The 23,854-nt window shown below is 35.3% G+C and overlaps 1 protein-coding gene, 1 non-coding gene and 1 pseudogene across 3 annotated transcripts; all 3 read right to left on the minus strand.

The window, feature by feature from the left end:
- Positions 1-3,517: 3,517 nt before the first annotated feature.
- On the minus strand, positions 3,518-3,590 carry TRNAK-UUU (transfer RNA lysine (anticodon UUU)). The gene has a single exon. It is a non-coding gene; the product is annotated as a tRNA-Lys (tRNA).
- A 2,041-nt stretch (positions 3,591-5,631) lies between these two features.
- On the minus strand, positions 5,632-14,171 carry LOC143609123 (exocyst complex component SEC8-like). Its single transcript, XM_077083971.1, has 25 exons — positions 14,118-14,171; positions 12,318-12,704; positions 12,106-12,210; positions 11,726-11,835; positions 11,414-11,572; positions 11,163-11,283; positions 10,962-11,068; positions 10,603-10,892; positions 10,361-10,524; positions 10,179-10,294; positions 10,034-10,089; positions 9,820-9,947; positions 9,698-9,747; positions 9,507-9,607; positions 8,308-8,420; positions 8,099-8,206; positions 7,774-7,971; positions 7,611-7,696; positions 7,316-7,511; positions 7,154-7,231; positions 6,544-6,645; positions 6,372-6,446; positions 6,171-6,266; positions 6,042-6,091; positions 5,632-5,947 (listed from the first exon to the last, which is right to left on the minus strand). Exons 1-25 carry the CDS (start codon positions 14,157-14,159, stop codon positions 5,860-5,862), a joined length of 3,126 nt encoding a protein of 1,041 aa, XP_076940086.1. The 5' UTR covers positions 14,160-14,171; the 3' UTR covers positions 5,632-5,859.
- Positions 14,172-18,636: 4,465 nt separating this feature from the next.
- Positions 18,637-23,546, minus strand: LOC143609116 (putative pectate lyase 5; annotated as a pseudogene). The gene is made up of 5 exons (XR_013149370.1): positions 23,175-23,546; positions 21,876-22,599; positions 21,529-21,720; positions 21,236-21,441; positions 18,637-18,850 (listed from the first exon to the last, which is right to left on the minus strand). The product of XR_013149370.1 is annotated as a putative pectate lyase 5 (transcript).
- Between the last annotated feature and the right edge of the window lie 308 nt (positions 23,547-23,854).

Below are 23,854 nucleotides of genomic sequence, written 5' to 3' on the forward strand. Positions count from 1 at the left end.
TTTTTTTTTTTTTTTTTTTTTTCTGTCACAAGATAGACTTAAACCCAAGATTCTCCTTATTAAATTAAAGTTTTTATATATCTCATTTCAACCATTTGGACCGGGTATCATTAGCATTTAAGTATATAACTATTTTGTTTACGAATGGCCAATTTCTTTTGAAAAAAAAAAGGAAAAGATTAAGTAATTAAATAAACCTAAACCCCTTGTTTAATCAATTGTTAATAATGTTAAATCTTATCTTGTTGGGTGGTTTCAAGATTCTAAATGTAAGGTGACATAGGTTTGGATTGGTTTTGGATTGCTTTTGACCAAGTATAAAGGATGTAATTGCAACAGTGTTGCTTTAGTGACATGCATTTGTTCATTGTTATTTGTACATTGATCTAGGTTTGTCTATTTTGGCTTTGGAAAGGAGTTTAATCAAAACCATGGGCGGATTAAGCATTATTTAATCACACCTCAATACCTAATCTCATGTGAACAACCTTAAAACAAGACTTTAATATTATTTTGTTTAATTAAGGTTTCGGTTCCATAATGATGGTGTTTTTATGCTTAATAAAAAAAAATAACTTGTTAAATGCTTTTAAATAACCTTTTTTGCATTTATTCACTAGTAAGGCCGTAAGAATCCATTCCCTCACATTTTCATATATTATTATCAATTAAGAATATGCCACTTATTGTCTTGAGAATTTGGTTCAAAGATAAGAAATTTGCGTTCTCTAGTGAAGATGCAGTTTTGATTCTTACTCAGACCAGTTTGACGGATATTTAGGTGAAGGATGAATCAGAGCTTTAATACCATATTCGAACCCAACAGGAGAAAAGGTTTATGGATTTCATACGGTTCCCGCGCATTAGGGGGTACGGTCTCACGATGATCGAAGAATCGACTTTGGACATAACCCCGAATAGAGTAGGCTTACCTGTGAGATTTTCTGTAATAAAAAAAAAACCTTATTGCATTGGATGCTAGATTCTATATTTACATAAATTCCTATAACATTTTTAGTAGTTATATCATTTAGTTTGTGATCCAATTTTATGTATAAGCAACATGTCGGATAGAGGTTAGACTCTTACATATTTTTTTAATTAAAATTTATATAAAAGAGAAGGAAATTTTTTCAGACCTTTTTTTTTTTAATCAAACATAAGTTATATTGCTAAAAAACAAGCGACTACAATAAAATGACAGGTAACTTGACAACAAACTACACATTAACCCATCTTTTGGATAGCAAAACCGATTATGCTAAAAACAACATTTTGGATCCTAGATGCTGAAAATTAATATGTATTCTTTTCACTCAAATTGTCAAACCATTCATTTATCTGGTAGTATGGCCTTGGTATACAATATGTATAATTCTTAAATATCCTATCGTATACGGTAGGGATGGGCAAATTCGGTATTAGCACCGGTTGGTACCGGTACCGAAATCGGTATCGGGATCGAGACTGGTACCGGTATTTCCCGATTTTTTTTACCTTTAGTACCGGTACCGTACCGAAGATTTCGGGTACCTTTCAGGACCAGGACCGGTCAGTATCGGTACGGTCCCGATCTCACTCCATAACCTTAATATACAAGCGTACAATCCTCAAATCAATAGGTTGATTTAAAGATGTGGGTACATATAGATTATAGAATGCCCCTTTGTAAAACTGATTTAGGAACAAAAACATGTAAGAATATATATATATATAAGACGGAATTACATAAATTGTCCTTTATCCTTTTACCCAAATTTCACTTGTGGTTCTTTATCTTCAAAATTGATCTTTTTTGTCCTTTACGTTTCAAAATACGACACCGTTTGTCCTTTTCGCCTAACTCAATTAAAATTCTTTGTTGAGTCAGGTCATGTACCTGGCACATAAGGGCAAATTGGTCATTTTATTTGTTTCTGTAATTGGGTTCGCCGATGATGGCGAACATATAAAGAGGTGTGCAGGACTGACATTGCAAGCATATGCTCTCTGTTTTATAACTTCTGTATTGAATGGTCTTAGGGCGCCGGTGGCCGGAATCAGCCGATGTGGTGGTCGCCGGCGGCGTCAACGGTTGGGATTGAGACGGTGATATGACGGCGTAAATCACGAGCAGATTGACGGTTTGGATATTTTTGTAGGGGTTGAGGCTATGGTGTTTAGGGTTAAAGAATTGAGAAGATTGGGGGAATGGAGAAGATGGAGATGTCAGATCTTAGGGAGAGAGAGAGAGGGGGGGGGGGGGTTAATTTCAATTATTTTTTAAATAAACAGGTTAAATGATCAATTTGTATATGACATGAATTAACGAGAAAATGTAACTGAGTTAGGAAAAAAGAACAAACAGGTGTCATATTTTGAAACATAAAGAACAAAAAAAATCAATTTTAAAGATAATGGACCATAAGTGAAATTTAGGTAAAAGATAAAGAATAATTTATGTAATTTTGTCAATATTTAACTTGAAATGAGTCTATTTTTCAATCAAATATATAAATTATAATTTATATCTCTTAACAAATTTCATCATGATTTTCTAAATTATTTTTAAGCTTTCATTTTGTTCAATATATATTACGTAAGTATGAGTGCAGTAATCTACTCGGGATTGCCTCACAAAAGGTCATGGACTTGAGTAGACCGTTATTTATACCAAAATAATATTTTTTTTTAGTAAATTACACGAATGACCTATGCATGTATATTGCAATTTACTCTTTTGGTCTACTATTTGCCCATTCAACCATTGTGTTCCTTTAAATGGATTCCCGGTAAAAATAAATAATTTAAGCCAATGTAAAAGTGTAAAACTACCCATTAATAGATGACTAAAAATGTTTAAACCTATGCTTTTAGGGGAAATCAGTACGAGAGAATCGGAATTGAAAAGAGCCTATGTATAAAGATTCATAAAAATGATAAGCGTGAGAAATATTTATATGGCCTTTAGATGGTTAAGTTTAAAAACCCTTCAAAACAAAATCAAACAAAATAGTAAAAAATCATTACTTAAAATATAACTTAGAAGCTAATCCTTCTCACGCTTCTCATTTTTGTGACTCTTTATAGGATAACTCAATTTAAATAAACCGAACAGTATATCTTAAGATTAATATGTTTCATGTTTTTTGTGTATTATATTTATCGAGCTATCTATTTGGTGTTATTATAAACTTATATCCAAATTTTTCTTGAATGACTAACATTATATTATATGAATTGCAAGTGTCGTTATATCAATGTAAACATTTACCGTTTTCCCAAGTATTTGAAATATGAAAATTTTAAAACAATTTTGGAGGAACATTATAAAATACGAATAAAAGAGATTACAAAAGGTGGGTGGTGTACAACGAGTGTCGAGAAAAGAATAAAATTTCATGATCGAGGACTCAGACTAACAAAGATTGGCTCGTCATGAGCTTTGATTGCAAAAGGAAAGGCTGTGCTTATAACATAGTAGAACTCAAGAAGTTCTTTTGCTATACATGAAATTGTAAACAAGTTACCACAAAAACGCCATTCGTGGGATCCGAACCCACGACCACGTGGTAAAAAGCCACGCGCTCTACCAACTGAGCTAGAACGGCTACCTGTCTTATTTCAGCAAGTCTGTTAAAAGAATATAATATACTATTTCTAAAGACCCAATTAGATTTGGTTACAAATAAATGTGGTTTCGTTTGAAAACTTGCTTAAGTTGAAATGTTTTGCTAGCAACAATGTTGGAGATAGCGGCAAAGCCATTGGCGGATCCAGCATACAAACGGGTGGTTCCCCGGAACCACCCGAGTTTCGAAATAATAGTGTACGGATATATAGAAGACGCGTAGGAACCACCTTATAAATTAAGAGGGAACCACCTAAAAAAAATTCCTGGATCCGCCACAAAGCTGAGGATGATAGCGGGCCTGGTGGCTGTAGCATCGGTGATAACGATCACCACGGAGTGGAGGTTTTAATTTTTTTAGTTGAATTCCTTCGTTGTTTAAAAGAAATATTGATTCTTTTACTTTTGAAGGAATTTGGACGAATTCATTCTAATTCCAACTTCCTTCAATTTCTGATCAACACAGGGTGTCCCTTGATATTAGATTTCAGTTCCAGTAAGTTATTCAAACTAACCGCTTCCACGTGACAAAATCAGTGGTGTTTGTTTAACTCCGTCCCAAGAAACATACGCTACGCGACATTGATTATTAATACTATTAGCAGTAGAGGTGCACAAATCGGGTTCAAATGGAAAACCCGAACCGGTTCCAAACCGGTTTTTTCACACCGGGTTGTAAAATGGCACCGGTTCCAATCAAGAACCGGTTCGGTTCCCAACCCGAACTGATGCCCAGATATGCGAACTTTTAAGAACCGGGTAGGGTATGAACCGGAACCGGTTTTTACGTAAAAACCGGTTCCACCGGTTTTTTTTGAAATTTAAATATTAGAGCCGTTAGGAACCGGTTCCAACGGCTATATAGCCGTTTTTGACCGTTGGAACCGGTTTTTTAACTGTAAATAGGTTATTTTCTCACTATAAATAGCAAGGTTTGTTTGTTTACTTGTTAAACAACTTCCAAAACTATAAAACACACTCCAAACCACAATTAACCTTAAACCGACAACAAATGGCAACCAATGATGACGTTGTTATGGTGATCGAAACAACAAGATGCCCCGATGTTTGGGTTCATTACGATTTGTGTCTCATGACCGACTCACATGAGTTGGCACGTTGCAAATATTGCTCGAATTTTCTTAAAGCAGGGTCCAACTCGACATTACGAAAACATACGAATAAGTATTGTCGAGAGAAAAGAAGATTGGAAGCTAAAAAAACGGAAGTGGGAGAGTCGTCCGGCTCTACAACCCAAAAATAAGTATTCCCGGATTAAAACGACGGACTTTGTTTTTTATGTTTTAGTTGTTATGTTTAGTATCGTTTATGTTTTAATAATGTTTGTAATAGTTAGTTTTTAAATATAGGAAACAAGTTATATATAGGTTTGTAATAGTTAGTTTTTAATGGAAACAAGTTATATATAGGTTTGGGCATCAAAAACCGGTTCCAACGGCTATATTACCGTTGGAACCGGTTCCAACGGATCTATTGTCTCAAAAACCGGTTCCAACGGCTATATTACCGTTGGAACCGGTTCCAACGGCTAATTGGTGTCTAAAAAACCGGTTCCAACGGCTATATTACCGTTTGAACCGGTTCCAACGGCTAGTTTGACTTTTGTTTGACCCTTCAAAAAAAACCCGTCGGAACCGGTTTTTCCGGGTACGAACCGAACCGGTTCCAATTAAGAACCGGGTAGGAACCGGGTTGGAACTGGTACTGACATACAAATAGGAGAACCGGGTACGATTTTCGGGTACAAAAATACCCAAACCGGGTATTGTTCCAACCGGGTTGGAACTGGAACCGGTTCCGGTTCGGTTCCACCAGTTAGGTTCCGGAACCGGTTTTTTTGTGCACGTCTAATTAGCAGGGACGGATTTTAAAAGCGTTATCTTGAAGTTAAAGATGAATATTTAAAAAAAGGAAAGCTTACAAAACCCCACCTATCCCCTGCTAACCAGCGTGTGCATATCAAAATATTGAACTCCAATACTTAATAAATAAATAAAAAATTAAAAATCATCCCGACACGAATAGAGGACATTATAACTCTTGTCGCAATCAATTTACAAGAAAATACATGCTACTTACGATGGTTTCTTGACAGACTGGACCAAAAGAGGCCTTACAGCACAAAAGAATACAAAATTTATACCGCCCGAAAATAAAAAACAAAAACCAAAACACAGACAAACAACAACCTCTTGACATCTAAACAAACAAATATGCCATCACTCCACTTAAACTGGTAATATTTCTGCCATTCTAGCTTTCGCATCGTCTGGAACTTCGCGTCCAGGAACTTGTACCTTTAGGAGATTGTAATACCTAAAACAGGCCAACAAAAGTCAACCATGGTAAACCAATAGTTGTAAATTTGTAATGAAATTGAGTTACGAGTAAAGATACAAGCGAGACATACTCTATTGCAGTAAATAAAGGGTCATGCTCGGTAATGAAGGCAAGCAAGGCCTGTAAATAAATATATTATATATGCATCTTTATTTATTTTCCAAAGATATTAAATATAATTATTTTCCAAAAATAGTACCTCAACTGGCATGTTTAGCAGCTCGTAATAAGTTCGGACATGATCTAATCTCGTTCGCACAGACTCACTATTGATTGAGGGTATCGCAGATAGTGCCTGTTACATTATTAATTATGTGAATTTTTAGATGCAGTTTAAAATTTTAATAATTTCACACAGGATAGTATACAAAGTAACAAACTTCAGAAAGAAATTATAAACCTGTTCTAGCGCGATTGTGTTCCTGCATATCTGCTGAACACCAAAAAGATTGATGTGCTTCATCTCTGCCAAAGCCTGAAAAATATATGGAAACTTTATATATTACAATCACAAGTTTACAACCAGGAAAAAGAATATATATTATTAAATATTTTGGAGTGATATTTGAAACCTTGATGGATGCGTGTGATGCAACAGCACATATTCCACCAAATATATAGTTCCGTTTGTCTGGAGCGATGAAAGGAGCAATTACTTCGTCTCTACGAGTTATCTGTCACATGAAAATATATAATTAAAACATTTAAGTAGAAAATTATAACAATGAAAGAAAATGATAATTTCATGTATCCCCCCTTCAAATTTGGTATAATGTCATATTTACCCAACAAAAAATCATAATTCAAAGAGTTAATTACTCCAATGGTCCCTGTGGTGTGTGCATGTTGCAGGTTTGGTCCTTAAGTTTGAAAAATTACACTTATGGTCCCACTATCTCGAAAACGTAACACGAAAGGTCCTTAAAATGAATGGTACTTTTTCCAGTTAAGTGCTGTGAAATGATTAAAAGACCCTTCACATAAAACTTACATTGGGATACGATAGTTTAGATAGAGTGTACGGAGAAAGGAAGGGTATAATGTTCATAATCATAATATAAATTGTATATAATGAAATAGGTAAATATGGCATTTTAAAGTATTTTGAATGGCTAATATACAAGTTTTCAGGGGCGTATATGAAATTTCAACAAGGAAACAAGCTTGAAATACAAGGCTTGCCTGAGTGATTAAAGATATGATATAGTCATCAGGTTCCTCGGCATCTTGGTCCTCCAAATATTCCCTTGTTGCCATTACCTGTTAAAAGCAATGTTAACAGGCTAAAAGCTAATTCATCATTTAATAGTATTGAATGCTTTATTTATTTTGAATGTGACAAACCTGCATGCTGAAAACTGTTTCTAATTGCATTTCTACACGTAAAACCTTTAGACAATCGATTGCTAGCTTTCTGTAATCCTCAGCAAATGCTGCCATATCCTTTGGAGGTAAACTGCTGTTTCGTTTATGATGGACAGATGTTGGCTTCACATCAAATTCTGTTGTATCAGATGCTTTTGCTGATGCATTCCCGAACCTGTGTGAACCACAATCAAAATATATTTTAACTAAAGAATCAAATTGATAGCAAGACAGTGAAAATATATATATTAAAAGATCTAATTATAGAACTTGCCTTTCAATAGAGTCAGCAATGTATTCCAATGAATCACTGAGGGACGCCAACAATACAAGCTTGTTGTTATCACGAATCAAAGACTCCTGCAAACACAATTAGAGTTTTGCACAATTGAACACCATAAAAGCAAATATTCAAAGATTTAAAGAATAAAAATGACCTGTTTTATCGGCCTTAGTTTCATAAGTAATGCACTAATTTCCAGCTCAACACCATCAGTGTCAGCATCAGAAATATGGTTATCTGCATTTGCATGTGCAAGTGAAGTTGGCAGATACGCACTTGCTGGATCACGCCTCATTAGATTCTCAACATCATGTCTTCCAATAAGCATGTAACTTTGCTTCTCAAGAACTGCCTGATGATATATAGCCAACCACACAAAACTAAGGAATATGGTGATAAAAATATGAAAATATCTCATAACTCAAAACACTAAATATATGCAATGAACTAATGGAGAACATGTAATGAACTAGTCATGCCTCAGTGTACGCTGCGCGACATCTTTCATATGTTCTCTCTAGGAACGTTTGCACGTACTTCACAAGGTCACCAGCAAATTTTGGCATTGCTTGGGCCCACCCAATAACCTGCAATAATAATATGGAATTTTAACATAACTGTAAAGTCAAAATCAGTGAGACATGATAACAAAATAATGAGAAAAGACTTATGAAGAAAAGAAGCATGCCTCTTTAGCCAGAAAATCTATGGTCAAAAGTCCTTGTAAGATAGGCCGTCCCTTAGAAACTGACGGTGTGTAAGCAGCAGCAGGGTTTGCTCGTGGGCGAAATGCAGCTGGACCTACAATAATTTGATAGTTGCTGGTGTCACATTAAATTTCACTGTATACTACGATTATACAAACTATTTTACAATTAAATATTTGGAAAATATTCTAATCTAAACCCCAAGAAGATATAAGCAATGAATAAGGGGTGTTTATGGGTCAGTTTTGGCCCAAAGCCATAACCATAACCATAACCATAACCATAAGCAAACTTTCATTTAACCAGAAAATGATAACCGATCGGTTATCGTTAATCGGTTTTACATGTTGATTCGGTTAGGTTATGGATTGGTTAACCATGAACTAGAATTTTTCATCAAATGCTAGGTACCGATTAACATAGCTCAAAACAATGTAATTGGGCCTGAAAGTTTGGGCATTAAATTTTTTACCACTTAATAAATTGTTATTAGACATTTGGGCTTGAAAATTTTAAGACTTACAATTTGGCTTTTATATATATTACATAGCATTCGGGTATACGTGTTGGGTCAGTTTGGTTAACGGTTAAGCAGGTACTTAGTATACTCGTTTTGGGCTGGTCCTGCCGGTGATGAAAATATCGATAACCACAACCGACCCGATACTTTCAGTTTTCAAGAAAAAAACATTAAAACAACCCATCAGTTATGGTTAGGTTTGGTTATATTGGTTCGGTTCCATATGTTAATTCGGTCATGAGCCGGTCAATTCAGTTTTATGCACATCCCTACAACGTTAAACACTGATTGATTGACTATGTCCATGGTGAATAAAATGTTAAAACACTGAAACAGTTGTTCACTCCATTCGGACAACTTAAAGGAAACTGATATGTACTTGGTCCCTTAGAATCTATTCCCGCCTAAACCCATGTTACCAAACAAGCGGGAACAGCTTAAGCAGAAATTAGTGGGGCAGTTTTGTTCTAGAACTGTCAATTAGGTTTTGTATTAATAGGGTTATCTTTGTTTTATTAGTCATGGATGTTTATGTTTATAGGAATTAGGGTTCTTTAACCTCGTAATTGGAGATCAAGCCTATCTCGAATGTGGCTATTATCTTAATTTCAGTACTTTAGATTTCCGGTTTCTATCAGAAACTAGTTGATAATAACATACTTGATATTGCTTGTTGCACGCCTTTCCTGTAATCAACAAACATAGCTGGCAAGAAGTGATCTTTTACAAAACTCTCAAGAAAAGCCAGTAATCCATCATTTCTGCAACATACGAATAATTATGAAAAAAATATAAAAGTAAGCATACATATTGCATGATACAGTGAAACATTAAATCAGTAACAAACTTACCCTAGTTGAGAATATTTTTCAGGCAGCATTGAAGCGATTTTATCTGTAAACTGCAGATGCAAAAAGGTTCAGTATGCTTGCACAAGTAATGAAATTTAGAACAGATTTAAAGTGGGTCAAACCTGTAGAACAGGTCGGTATACAGATGCTGCTAGGTATATTCCCTGCTCTGGTAGGACAGAAGCTGAACCATAACCTTCTTGGACATTTTGACCTTTTCTATTTCTTCCTTGGCGAATCAAATCAGCACCTGACATTAGTTAAATTAACCAAGCCAGAGTTAAATTTCATGGTATTTATTAACAAATATTAGACAAAGAGCACAGTATCACATGCCCTGGCTGGAAAGCGAAGCATCAGTGAAGCGAAAGGCAAATGTAAGGCCATCTTCCCTGCAACCAAAATTAATAACACTCATTAGTCTTTATTTAATATTATCTTGCTTTACTAAGAAAAATAATTAAACTATACTTTTGTTTACCTCTTTTCTTTTGAAGGATTCTTGTTTGCAAGTCTAGCTGTTTGAACAACAGCATCAGCAGATGCAGCTTCAGGAGTTGCTCTTAGAATCTCGCATATGAGTTGTTGGCATTCACTCTGTGATATAAACATTGCAGCTTAACATAAACATTAATAATCAAAAGTTGAAAACAAAATAAGCACCTGTAAAACCGTCATGGAAAAACCAATAGTGTAGCCACCTGTCGCCTGAGATGCTTCAGAATCAGGGTTCCCGGATATCATATGCGCATTCGACTTTGGTGCATTCATGTGCGCTTGTTGAGATGATTTTGATTCAAGCAACTCCCCAACAACAACATGGTTATCTGAGAAAAATAACATTATCAAATAAAAACTTATAGCGAGTACACAGAGCAATGAGCATCAAGGTTACTTATACGAACCAAATATTCGAACAATAGTATCTAGAATAAAATCAAGAAGTTCCTTTGCTGCAGTTTGTGCTGCACCCATAGGAGCCATGGCAGGTGTCACAGGGCTAACTGCCATTAGTGATACAGCTAATGATGTCCCATTTTTATGTTCTTTATGCAACTGTCCTTTTACATACTGAAGACCTGTTGTAGTAGTTCGAGCAGCATGGCCCACACCAGGCCTGGAAGAATTTACATATTCTGCCTGAGCTTTAATCTTCGATGTGATAATTTCATGAATTGTTGGTCTTAATCTTTGGCTGTACATGAAATATATAACATATTTCAGTATCAGTGTAATATTTTGATGAACAAAAACATTTCAATACCAAATTATAGCACCAGCAGCTGCAACTTTGTCAAGCATGCAAAGGCACTCAACCATAGTTTGCAAATACTTCACATGAATAGGAGATTCACTTTTTCTCATTGTTTCCTACAATTAATTAGAAACCCATTATTATATTATCAGAGAAGATAAACCTTTTCAAATTTATAAAGTGAGGTTATATAGCATGCAAAGTTCATACAACAAATTCATCAGGAGTCGATTCCGAAAGCCATGGTGGAAGACGAGGAACGTTCGTCGTGTCTTTTCCATTGTCAGCACCATCATGAATGTCATCATCATCATGGCCATCATATGAGGAACTGAAATACATTGAAACAAAAACAAAAGATTATCCATGTGTTCTAAAGTGATTCATAGTTGAAAAGGGATCCACAATAAAATCATCAAGTTTGCATAATATTTCCGTTAAGAATTGAGATTTCATCTTACCCCCCATCAACAGAACTAGCAAATCCAGATGCACCAACATTATCACCTTTTTGCAATCTGGTTCTTCGTGAGAGAGACTGAGAATTACTCATTGCAAATGCAGCAACGGTTGTGGTTGGAAGAGCATCATCCTTCTCTAACATGCTAGGTGTAGCTGAGCTGCACTAAAAAAATTATCAGTTCTAAAAGATAATGGTATTCTTCTTTTTAATGTATAATTGCCGCAAGAATCCTTACATCTATGATATAACAAAAAAACAAATAGCACACGTAATCATTGCTATATGTGATAAACCGAAAAAGAGAATTTACCTATATTCACCAGTATTATAAAGATGGGCATGCAAAGCTTCCAACACTTTGTAAAAGAGAACTCCTCGCAGTTTTGCCAGCTCAGATCGAACATCTTGAAGAGCACCAACCTGGCCAAAACAACTACGATGTAAGTTTTCTAAGTTAAACTTAAACATGCCTAAAAAGGGAACTGGGTATTAGGTACTTAAAGGTGTGTCTCCTTAAGTATGAGCCATTTCATAACCAAGAATAGTGTAATCTCGTTGTCAAGCACATAAAAGTCATAACATGTAAGCCACAAATAAATCAAAAAGCAAAATTTCTTTTTTCTCCCTATCTAAATACTTGATTAACAGCATGTAAAGTAGAAACTATCTGAATATTTTAAGTTGACTCACAGTTTGAAGTCCCTCTCTTTCAAGCATTCTAGCTGATTGAACGTGTACTTGAACTGCTGCGTATAACTGATTGTCATCAATAAGCTTGCTTATACGAGTTGGAACCTGAAACATATGAACAATTCGCATTCTCTTTAAAATATTGTCCATCATCGCACACGGTCATATCTTTCTTGAAGCAAATATATAATAGTTGTAAGGTGAACAAAAACCTGAGCTATGTTCTCAATTTGATCTAACAAAGAGATTATGTGCCTCAATGTCATGGACCGATACCAAAGCTGATGCAACTGTTTGTTACGAGCACTAATAACTTTTTTTGCATTACCCAAATCAACTTTAAGCTTTCCTACGCTTTGAGTAGACTCACTAAACAACCGCAATATCTGTGAATAATTCTGGATTGCTCTGTTGAATCCACCATGATAAGTTTGAACAACTTCATCCACAACCTCCTCAACAATATCGCTCTGGTCTTTCAACGCTTGGATTTCACCATCTCTATCTGGTGAAGTCAAGATATGGACAACATGAGGTAACGAATCAAACCGTGACACAGTCCAACCCTCATTAACATTCTCTAAATCTTCTCTTAAATACTGCAATTGAAACAAACCATACAATTAATATAAAAAAATCAAATCATACAGTTTCACAACTTAGCTCTCATCTCTTATAACCAACTCTTACTGTAAACACATACAATTATACTGCTATCCTACAATGATCCTGGCCCCTTTATCAATATTATTATAAGTAAATTAGTTGACACACATCATATGATGCATAGTTGTCAAAGACGCAAGGCGCACTAAAGGCACCAAGGCTGAGCCTCGGGCCTAGGCACGAGGCGTTTAAAAAGAGAGGGCCCGAGATAAACAAGACGCATAGCATAATCATACCATTTTTGGAGGTTTTAAACATGTTTTAGGCTTGTTTAGGGCTAGTTTAGGCTGGTTCCAGACCAATTTTTGATGTTTCAGACCACCTAATTTTGCTGCAATTCACAAGATTTAGACAAAATCTGACCAAAATCTTGCCCGAAGGTCTCCTGGATGGCAGCGATGCGCTTTCCGTGCGCCTCGCCTCACCTGAAGGCCTAGGCAAGCCCGAGGGTCTTTGACAACATAGATATGATCTCAAATGTGTCTGTGTCATACTTGATACTTCAATCAGAAGACTTCCATTGAAATTCCTATAATTCTAACAACCTAAAATCACATCTCTTATAACCAACTCTTGCTAGGAGCCTAGGAGTGTGCAAAGTCGGTTTAGTTCAGTTATGGAGGCTTAACCATAACCATAACCATAACCAAAACACAAACATGCATGATTCAGTTCGGTTTCAGTTAAATTCAGTTAATGAATAGTCGAATACACATTAACCATAACCAGAACCGTCAGTTTTGTTCGATCATAGTTAATTTCGGTTAATTTTTTAGGTTAATGGTTCGGTTTCCGGTTATGGTTCAGTTTTGCTCACCCCTAACTCTTGCTGTAAACACACAAAATTAAACTGCTATCCTACCATGATCCCGCCCCCATACCAATATTATCATAACTGAAATTAGTTAACACACATCATATGATCCGAAACGTATCAATGCCATACTTAAATTGGCAGATTTCCACTAAAATTCCTATGATTCTAAAACCCCTAAAATCACATCTCTTATAACCAACTCTTGCTAGGGGTGTGCAAAGTTGGTGCAGTTCGGTTATGCAGGCTTAACCATAACCAGAGCACAAACATACAAGGTTTGGCTTGGTTCGGTTTCAGTTAAAGCCAGTTAATGAAGACACATTAACCCTAACCACTTATGGCTAACCTGCTATCCTGATACCATGATTCCTGCCTCCTAATCAATCAATATTATTTATTATAACTGAAACTAGTTAGCACATCATTCATAGTCCAATCAGCAAAGTTCCATTACAATTCTAAAATATCTAAAAACCTAAAATAAATTGACAGATAAACAATTGGTGGAATTAGAAGTGAAGTGAGTGACCTGTTTATCTTTAGGAACAGGTAATCCATCGAACAGTCCCATAGCTCAACTCAAATCGAATTCAAAATTCTTCTGCAAGTGAACAAACAAAAGATGAAGTTGTTGTTACACAATTACGCATAATAAAATTGCAACCGAAAAGAAGAAATTGGCGATTGCTTGCCGGAAAATAATATAATAAAATACGGAGGAAGATCTGGAGGGAGGAGATATAGACGACAATGGTGTGTGTTAAGTCTTAACTAGATACTTAACCATGGTTCAGTTTAAGTTTACGAAGAGGTGACGTCACCTCACACACCGGCTGGCTACATATCGGGACAGGCAGGACTAGTCTACGTAACGTTCTACGGATCAAGCGCGTCTCATGGTCAGGGGTAATAACGTCAATTTACACGATTGATTATTTTACCCGTATTGCTATTGTAATATTAGTTTTAGTTTCAGTGAGACGGGTTATTGTATAAAAATGGGTTATCATATAATAATAGGTACGCGAGATTTATGACCGTGGATTTCAATTTCGTACGTTGGCAAAACCGTAAATAACCTTTCGTTGATTTCCATACCTGATCGTAATAATAACGAAGTATCCTTTTGTTCGCAGATGGTGTTGGGTAGCACAAACTAACCATCTCCTGTTCCAGAGAAAATCGATCGTTTGAAGGCGAGGCCCAGTGTGGTAAAATCCGGTTAGAATCGGATTCAAACTTGAAATGTTGCAGTTTTTAGTCTAAGTTTACACTTTCCTTCCAATGCCAGTTGAGCTAGTTTAAGAAATTAAATAATTTGGAATTAGATTCAAACTTTACTAGACTAATATAATAACTCATGCATTATATGGTGAATAAAGAAAATATTAAATAGTTTGTAATAAAGATTGATAAACTAGAAAATACAGCGGAAAACAAACTCATTATTAGGTGAAAAATGACAAGCGAGAAAAGTAACAGATAGTAATAAAATTTATGTTATAAGAAAAGGAGGCGATAAACAAAATTATTATTAAATAAACAATGATAAACGAAAAAGGTAAATAAAAGACTCATAAAATTGTGATAAATGACCTCCTAATAAAAGTTTTACAATAAAAGTATAATGCCATTATCCTTTGAACTTTCAAATGGCTTTGCACAAGAACATAAGATAATATGAAGAAAAAAAATGATTTGTATTGCTATGAAAACTTTCATAAAGTAACTTTGAAGGTGTGTCACACAAAAACATTCAACTTTCTAACCACCTTCAGTTCTTATTTAGAATGCTTCATGTTTAGACTTATCCATACAACCAAGGCATTTACAAGGAAACATCCATATTTGTCCAAGTCTGTTCATGACTTCTCCATGACCTTATTTCATAATATTAAGTCTAAATCTTGGAAGAGTGTTCTAGACTTTTCCTTGGTTCTGGAATTCTAACCTAACGATCATCTTAGCTCATTATCCGACTCACTCATTCAACGCGGTTAGTACAATAGTGCATTCATGATTTTGTTGGTCCTAGTTGGTAAACATGATTTAAGGTGATTTAAGGTGACATTGCTCAATGGATGAAGACTAGGAAATAGTGATTTAAGGTGACATTGTTCAATGCCTACATTTAATGATATATGGTTCTCTGTCCATGTACTTTTTAGCTTTTGAAAGTTTGGGACTTGTTAATGTATCAAACATTAGATGCAAACAATGAACCACTATGAACCATTTAAAAGTCACGAACCAGATAGTGTTATGTTACATGAAACTACAAAGCATTGATGAAAAATAGGCAAATATGTCCACATTGTATAATGAAGTTTAAACACACACACACGCATCCCTTTTACTTTTTAATATATTACTAGTTGATATAAAAAAACATATATATTATATTGAACACATTATTAGAATTTATATATATATGTAATATATTTCCCAACGCAGAGTAAAATAACTTATCACATATGAGAATGTGTTTTACATCATATTTTTAATTTTAAAATATTAGGGAAAAACACCCTAAGAATTATTTGAGTACAATTATTTCTTTGATGAGAAAGGCTACAAACAACATGACACAAATCTAACATAAAATATTATAGATGTGGTTTAACTTAAATGCGTCTAGGTCAGATATGGGTCAAGCCCATGAACGATTTTAGGTAAACATTTTGGTCTCAAATCAACATGATGGGTTCAAAAACGACCCACTTATTTTTTACAAAATTTGTAGAATTATATACTAAATATTAAACTTAATTGGCTAAGTATATTATATGACGACGGATTATGTAGATTAACCACAATTGTATAAGAGACGTGTGCTTTAAGGTGTATTATTCATAATTTAAAACGGTAATGTGTAACATAAAATCATGTTAAACGGGTTGTAAGTTGTGTTGACACGCAAATATGAGAACATGTTTTGAGTTCACCACCGTCATTTTAAAGTTTATCTGTCTGATTTGTTATGACTATTTGACGACTCTCCTTTGTTTTAAAAAATGTATATGCTTTTGTTTCACTCTCGAATCCTTTAGGCGCTTCATCAAACACCTTAGAGACATTTACATATCAAGGAGAAAGCGATCCAAACTTTCCTTCAACACCATTACCAAAATCAAATTCGTGTCGGAAAACATAAGAACTCGCCTCCAAGTCTGATGCCACACTTTGATTTGTAGCACTATTTGATCCAATTTGAGCCGTAACTACTACTACTTAATGAATGTTCGATATTTTGATCCTGTATCAAGGTGGAATGCATTATTGAATAACTCTTGTTATAATAGTTATGTGAATTGATAAATTGTATGTTGTAATACAAGCAAGACTCTCTTTTACAAAATTAGGGGGGCAAAAGAAAGAAAGGAAGGCCACGCATTTGGAGACTATATTAGAAGATGGTTAATTATATAACTCACAAGAAATTCAAATAATATTGTTGATTATAATAAAACATTGGGCTTAAAATCTCTGTACACCAATATTGCTAATAATAGATTTGATTGACTGGACAATGGAGTCACAAAATACTGACAATATTTTGCTTAATTGATATTAGTGGAAGTGTGAACAAGCCAAGCTGCTCGTGAGCTACTCGAGATCGGCTCCAAAACAAGCTTGAGCCTAAAAAAAGCTTGTTTAATAAACAAGCTTGAGTCCACTTATCAAATTCGAGCCAGCACATGAGCTTAAGCAAGCCTTGTTAAATATATATTTAATAAATTAATATCTATTTTTATAATAACTATGATAAAATTAACTCAATAATATATATTAAGTTCATTCAAAATCTACAACATAGACACATATATAAGTACATATGTATTTGATATATAAATGATAAACGAGCTGAGCTGAAGCTTAAAAACTACTCACATGCTGAGATCAAGTTCAAAAAACTACTCACGAGTTGTGCTCGAGCTATAGAAATATAGCTCGAAATGAGCCAAGCTCGAGTTGTTGTAGGTTAAACAAAATGAGTTTATTAAATTTTATATTTTTTCATGCTTGTGCTTTAAATTTCTAAATTTACATATTATTTATTTTAAGCAACTATGTTATAACCAACTTGCTTTTAAGCTTTGCTATAAAAATTACCCAAATAGTTAAGTTATTCATAAACACATTTAACAAAACAAAAATAAATCAGTAAATGGCTATGGGTCAACCTATAAATCCGCCAGATAAAAAAACACCTTTTAGTTGAACGTGTTCATGGATCCGACCAAAACTAATTACAAATAAAGTCCATATCCCCCCCCCCCCCCCCCCCCAAAAAAAAAAAAAAAAAAACTATAGAATTTCTTAGAATAATGAAATGTAACCTATCCAATCAAGTATATAAAATGGATTTTCAATTTATAAATGACTTTATAAAAAAGTATATAAAATTTAAATTGGAGGGTATAAAAAATTGAACTATATGTCTAGACAAGAACATCCCATGTTACTCTATGACGGATTGATAGTTGCAGCTTACCCACCCTCTTAACTAGTTAACAAAAGTTACGCTTATATGTAATATGCATTTTATATTCAATGTTGTACGTTTTGTAATGAATATAGTACTATTGCATCATCAGGTGGTTGATTTCATATTTTGACATAATTGGATTCCTATTAAAGTTAATTGTTTTATGTAAAGGCCCCTACTGGATCAGATAGCAACAAAGGTGGCGCTGAGTTACACATTTGATGCTTGATTGTCAACAAGGAGGTATGTTTAACGATACAAGCAATTTCAGTTACTACTTGTTGGATGTTAGGAAAATCAGGGAATGACATGATCTTCGAGGGGAAAGTTCTCTCAGTATCTAAGGCGATCAATGAAATCAAAATAACGTCATTCTTATGGGTTAAAAGCCAAAGCAAGAGATTGCATAAACATTTTTGTACCTTACGCTTTTAAACTTTAACAATATGATTATCCACATTAATGACTCAATGAGCATAAAAAATGAGGACCACAATTGATTAACCCTTTTCATTTTTTTCTTGCCTTTTAACAAAACAAAAAACCCCCAAATTAATCGCTATAGTAATAATAATGAAATTACACCATTGTTGGTGCTAGTAGCTATGTATATTACAAAAATAATAAAAATGATTGTGCTCGGTGGCAGTGGCAATGCAACCGTGCTACCACCAAACATCATTCCAAAATAGTCACCGCCTCTCCCAGTGTTCCCGCTTGCACCATCTCCAGTGATCGTCCCATCAGTGAACGACGCGCTCCCATCATCGTCCCTACACAAATGGTACAATAAGAATCTCTACATCATGCTATGAAAATAAAAATAGTACACATGGTTTAAAAGTGCCTAAAAAGTAAGCATTTATAAAGAGCACATACAACTTTACTTTTAGGCCATTGTGGAAATCGATGATGATTACACAAATGATGAAGGCAGTTAACTTCTATAAAATAGCTCATAAGTCATATCTAATAGTTTCCATAAATAAAATAACATTTTCAATTTTTTCTAAGAGAAATAAGTAAACATTAGTGGGCTAGAAACGGGCCACAATGGAATCAAAATATTTTTAATTAAATAATTCTGGCCCACAAGTCATAATTTCCAGCTTGCTTACATATTTTCTTTTCAGGTCCAGACAAAAACGCTTTTGACATTTCTCACCCTTGAAAACGAGACCGATAAAGCCAGCCCCCTTTGTATAGTTAATTAATGAGACTATTTTGCCCACATGAAAAAGACATCATTACCCTTTAGTTATTTTTATTATTTGTTGGGCACTTTTCTTCAACTTGCAACATTATTAAAAAAATCACAAAAAAAATAATAATAAATAAATAAATAATAAAAAAAACTTGATGTGATATTTTCAGGAGAAAATTCAAGGGGTGGAGCGCATTTGCCGTTTAGCATAGCAAACTCCGTTTTCGATTGTGTAACCAAAGAGGTCATTTTCGCCAACAACTATTCAAACAAGGAGCCTTTTGTATAGTTTGTCAAGTGATAGACTTATGTCTCTTTGTGGAAAAATGGTTCAGTTTAGGAGTCATAATGTTCCCATTAAAAGAATATCTATTACACCGAGGGCCGGCTTTGCCCCTTACCAATTGGTAAGGACAGCATTACCCTTTCTCAATTATGAGGTAAGAGAACATTTTGGCCAGATCTAATAATCTATTTTCCCTTATGAAAAAAAGACAAGACTGCCCTTTTCCTAATTCATTAGGATCTAACAAGAGCATCTTAAACGTTCTTAAAAGACATATTGTGACACCCTTAAGAACACTTTTTGCTAACATCCAATTGGGACCTAATATGATGCCAGCCAATAGGACTTTCGGGCCTTAAAATATAGTGTGCATGTCCCTTTTCTCAAGGAAAAAGACACTTCATGCCCTTTTTAAGGTGTTATTATTCACTTTCCAACATAATTGTGGGGACTCTAAAATAATAATCTTAAGTGACATAACCTGGATTATTACACCATTGGGATTTGTGTTACAAATATTTATAATTAAAGTTAAAACTACTAGTGTGAACCTAAGAATAAGAATGTATAATTTTACTTTGTGGGAAGAATGAGTTGTTGTACATCCAGATGTACAAGTTGCACATTCCATGGATATGAAAATACAACTCATAACCGTGTCGTTGTTGTACATTATAGATTCCCGCGCATAATCACGTGCACCCATGTAAAACTGAGGTGTTACATCTTGTGTCTGGTGTTTTACTTATTCCACTCTCTATTCTACTACAAACACTTCATTAAGTTATACAATCAATAGTGGTATTTGGAGTATGGCCAAGAAGCCGGTTTTAGCCCAAAAGCACGACATCATCTGGTTTTATCATTGTGACTGTCGTTTTGGTTACCCAGCTGTCGAGTGTAGCTCTTGCTCAAGTACTAGAAAACCGGATTGTGGTGGGGCCATTGTACTTTTTTGGTGATGATATGAAGATGTTTTTTTTGTGTTTAGTTTGTTTTGGATGCTTCTAAAATGATTAATATTTTTGTGATTTGAAAGCTAACTAAACAGGGTTTTTTTTTACACTTTTTTTTCTTATTGTGATTTGTGAATGGTCTAAACAAATGTACTAGTTGATGGTGTATCCACTTAATTTGGATGTGAAATTACCAAAAAGCCCAAACTACTAAAGTAGCATTTTCATTAGCTATGATCAATATTGGTATTTCGAGCATGGCCAAGAAGCCGGTTTTACCCCAAAAACACCACATTGTTTGGTTTTATCGTTGTGGGTCTCGTTTTTGTTACCCGGCTGTCGGGTGTAGCTTTTAGTCAAAAACTAGAAAAACGGGATTGTGGTGGGGCCATTGTACTTTTTTTGTGATGATATGAAAATGTTTTTTTTTGTGCTTAATTTGTTTTGGATGCTTCTAAAATCATTAATGTTTTTTGTGACGTGACAGCTGACTAACCACGTTTTTTAAATATATTTTTTTTGTCATTGTGATTTGTGAATGGTTTAACCTTCTAGATTGTTGGGAGTCGTTAAAACAAATGCACAAGTTGATGGTGTATTCTCCTAATTTGGATGTGAAATTACCATAAAGCCCAAACTACTGAACTAGCATATTTGTTAGTTTGTTGTAAAGAAAAGAGGGTGCAGAACTGTAGAACCAATTCACACATACCTTGGGCCACCAAAGACTCCGGCATACATAGTCAATTGTGTCACAAGATTAGCCGACTTCGGCTCATAGCTACTCGCCCTTGCATAGATATCGCTCAATCCGTCACCCGACGGCACAAAAAATGCACCATTCACCATTATGTCACCATCCGTCCTCCAATTCCATCCCGCCCAATGCCCCTCATCCGTATCCACTCACTTAGTCACCTATTCACACGCATAAAAAACCAACAGTCAAACAAAGTGTTACAACATTAATCTAACATTAGATTTTATAATAAGCATAAAATGTACCTCTTTAGAGTCAGCATCGGCTGGTGCAATGTATCGATTGCCCTGACTATTTATCGTCGGGTCCGCACTACCCCCAATCGCGTACATCTTCCACTCAGTAAAATCATTATTCACCAAATGAAAATACCCTAGTCTACACCTTGGCATTCTTTGTATCAAACCTCTACCAAAATGGTTAAATGCAATTGTAACCTACAAAAAATTTAAAACAAACATTTAAAAAAGGCTCTCGTTGATCAGACATCACCACCTTATATCCAGACACCATGCGTCATCTATACAATTCGTATAGGGCTATACGAGTCATATAGGCCCACATCCCATAAAAAATGTACATGTACAACTACTAATTTAAGTTTCAACTGCAATCCTTTGTCCGGCATGTACCCATCGTCATGACCCATAAGCATAACCTCATTATGCCTCGTAAAATAACTATTCGAAATAGTAATCGCAGTGGACCCCAGCACCGCATCAATCAAGCCATCAGTACAATGAGAAAGCGAGCAATGATCGATCCATATATTCCTTGATCCCGCTATGGATATCCCATCACCATCCGATTTACCTCTAAACCCAACATGCGTGGGACTCGACCGAATATTAGTATTCCCCGACGGCTTACAATCGTACACACGAATATTATGAATAATAACATTACTAACATACTGCACCGTAATGCACCCTCCCCCGGTAATCGCCACGTTGGCACCACGCCCATCTATTGTTTTGTAACTATTAACTATTAGCTCGTGTTTAAGTTTAATAACCATGTTGGATTCGAATATGATCCAAAGGGGTTCCGTCTGTAAGACGCCGTAACGAAGGGTTCCTGGAGCTGGCGAAACGACGTCGTGATCGGACGAGTCCGTCACGACGTAGATCTGACCGCCTTTGCCACCGGCAGCTGACCTTCAAAACCCAATTGCGCAGTCGGCGAGATGTTGCCGGTTGTTTGCCCAATTTGGGTCACAACGCCAGCAGTCGTCAATTGGGTTTCCGGTGAGACACCCGCCGCCTCCGCCGCCGGAGTCAAGCATTTCTCTTCTGTAAATTGACACATTTAGCCTCCTGAAAGTGAAAAAGGTTAGATTTTTTGGGGTTTTTTTGGTAAATTGAAGATACCCAGATGGTAAAATGAGGTAATGAGCAAAACCCAGAAAGGGTTTTTTGTGATTTTGCAAATAATTATGTTTTTTGAAATCTTTTGAAAATGAGTGATACCCAGATGGTGAAATACAGTAATGAGCAAAACCCAGATGCAGTTTCTACTAATTTTGCATTTTTACCCAAAATGCAAGAATCTTGTGTGGAGTGAGAAGATACTAAAAGGGGGTTTATGCAATATGCAGCAAGATCTTACCTTTGTACTACTTGAACCACAGTGAAAAGGTTAGATTTTTCAGGTGATTTTGATAAACAAAAGATACCCAGAAGATAAAATGTGATGATGAGCAAAACCCAGGTTGGATATTTTATGATTTGAGAAATTATTATATTTCTTGAAATCTTTTTAAAAAAATAGTGATACCCAGATGGTGAAATCTAGTAATGAGCAAAACCCGGATGCAGTTTCTCCTAATTTTACCAAAACACAAAAATGAGGAATCTTGTGTGCAATATACAGCAAGAATACAAGATCTTACCTTTGTACTTCTTAAACCACAGCTTCAGGATTAGGGTGTTGATGAGGGAGTGTGAGGTTAAAAGTTGCTCTAATGGCAGAAAACAGGGATGTTAGTAAGCAAAATAATAAAATGTATGTGTTAGAAGTATGCATCTTTTGTTTGGATTTTGAAGGATTGAATGCAATAATAAATGGTAGGGGTTTAATGGCTTTGTCAAGATAGCTCAATCAAGACAGCTGGGCTCAACATGAATGGCAGAGGGGAAGGGAGCAAACTATGGGAAATGTGACTTGATATTATATAGGTATATGGGGTCATGGCAAATTGGCAGTAGTCAATAAGTGAGTAAAATAATTAGCAAATGGGAAATAGATGTAGTGTCAAAACAAATGGCCAAATGGAAAATATTTATCAATGTTTTTAAATCCAAACCAATCGTCACTTAGTAGTCATAGCTTTCCAATAGCCACTTAGACCACAGGTCACATCTAGACGTTTTACAACACTTGACGGTCCAGTCAATTTTGAAGAGTTTTGTAAAACATGAAGTAGCAGTAAAAAGTTCATAGCCTTCACGTAATCATTACCACTATCTATTCCCTCTCTCACAAAACGCCGGTATTGCAGATTTATTTACACAACTTTGCACCCAAAATACCCGGGGGGGAGGGGGAGTTATGCCCCCCCGGCATTTTAGC

The sequence above is a fragment of the Bidens hawaiensis genome, unplaced genomic scaffold, assembly GCF_021521415.1.
Source record: "Bidens hawaiensis isolate Kalapana, Puna unplaced genomic scaffold, B.hawaiensis_p1.1 tig00419494_1, whole genome shotgun sequence".
NCBI lineage: Eukaryota > Viridiplantae > Streptophyta > Magnoliopsida > Asterales > Asteraceae > Bidens > Bidens hawaiensis.

Excerpts from the sequence above, each read along its gene's own strand:
- LOC143609123 (XM_077083971.1), bottom strand. The coding sequence starts at position 14,159 with ATGGGACTGTTCGATGGATTACCTGTTCCTAAAGATAAACAG. Across the intron at positions 11,836-12,105 it reads AAAGAGAGGGACTTCAAACT|GTTGGTGCTCTTCAAGATGT; the intron begins GTGAGTCAACTT and ends TGTTTTGGCCAG. Across the intron at positions 6,092-6,170 it reads TGCTAAACATGCCAGTTGAG|GCCTTGCTTGCCTTCATTAC; the intron begins GTACTATTTTTG and ends ATTTATTTACAG.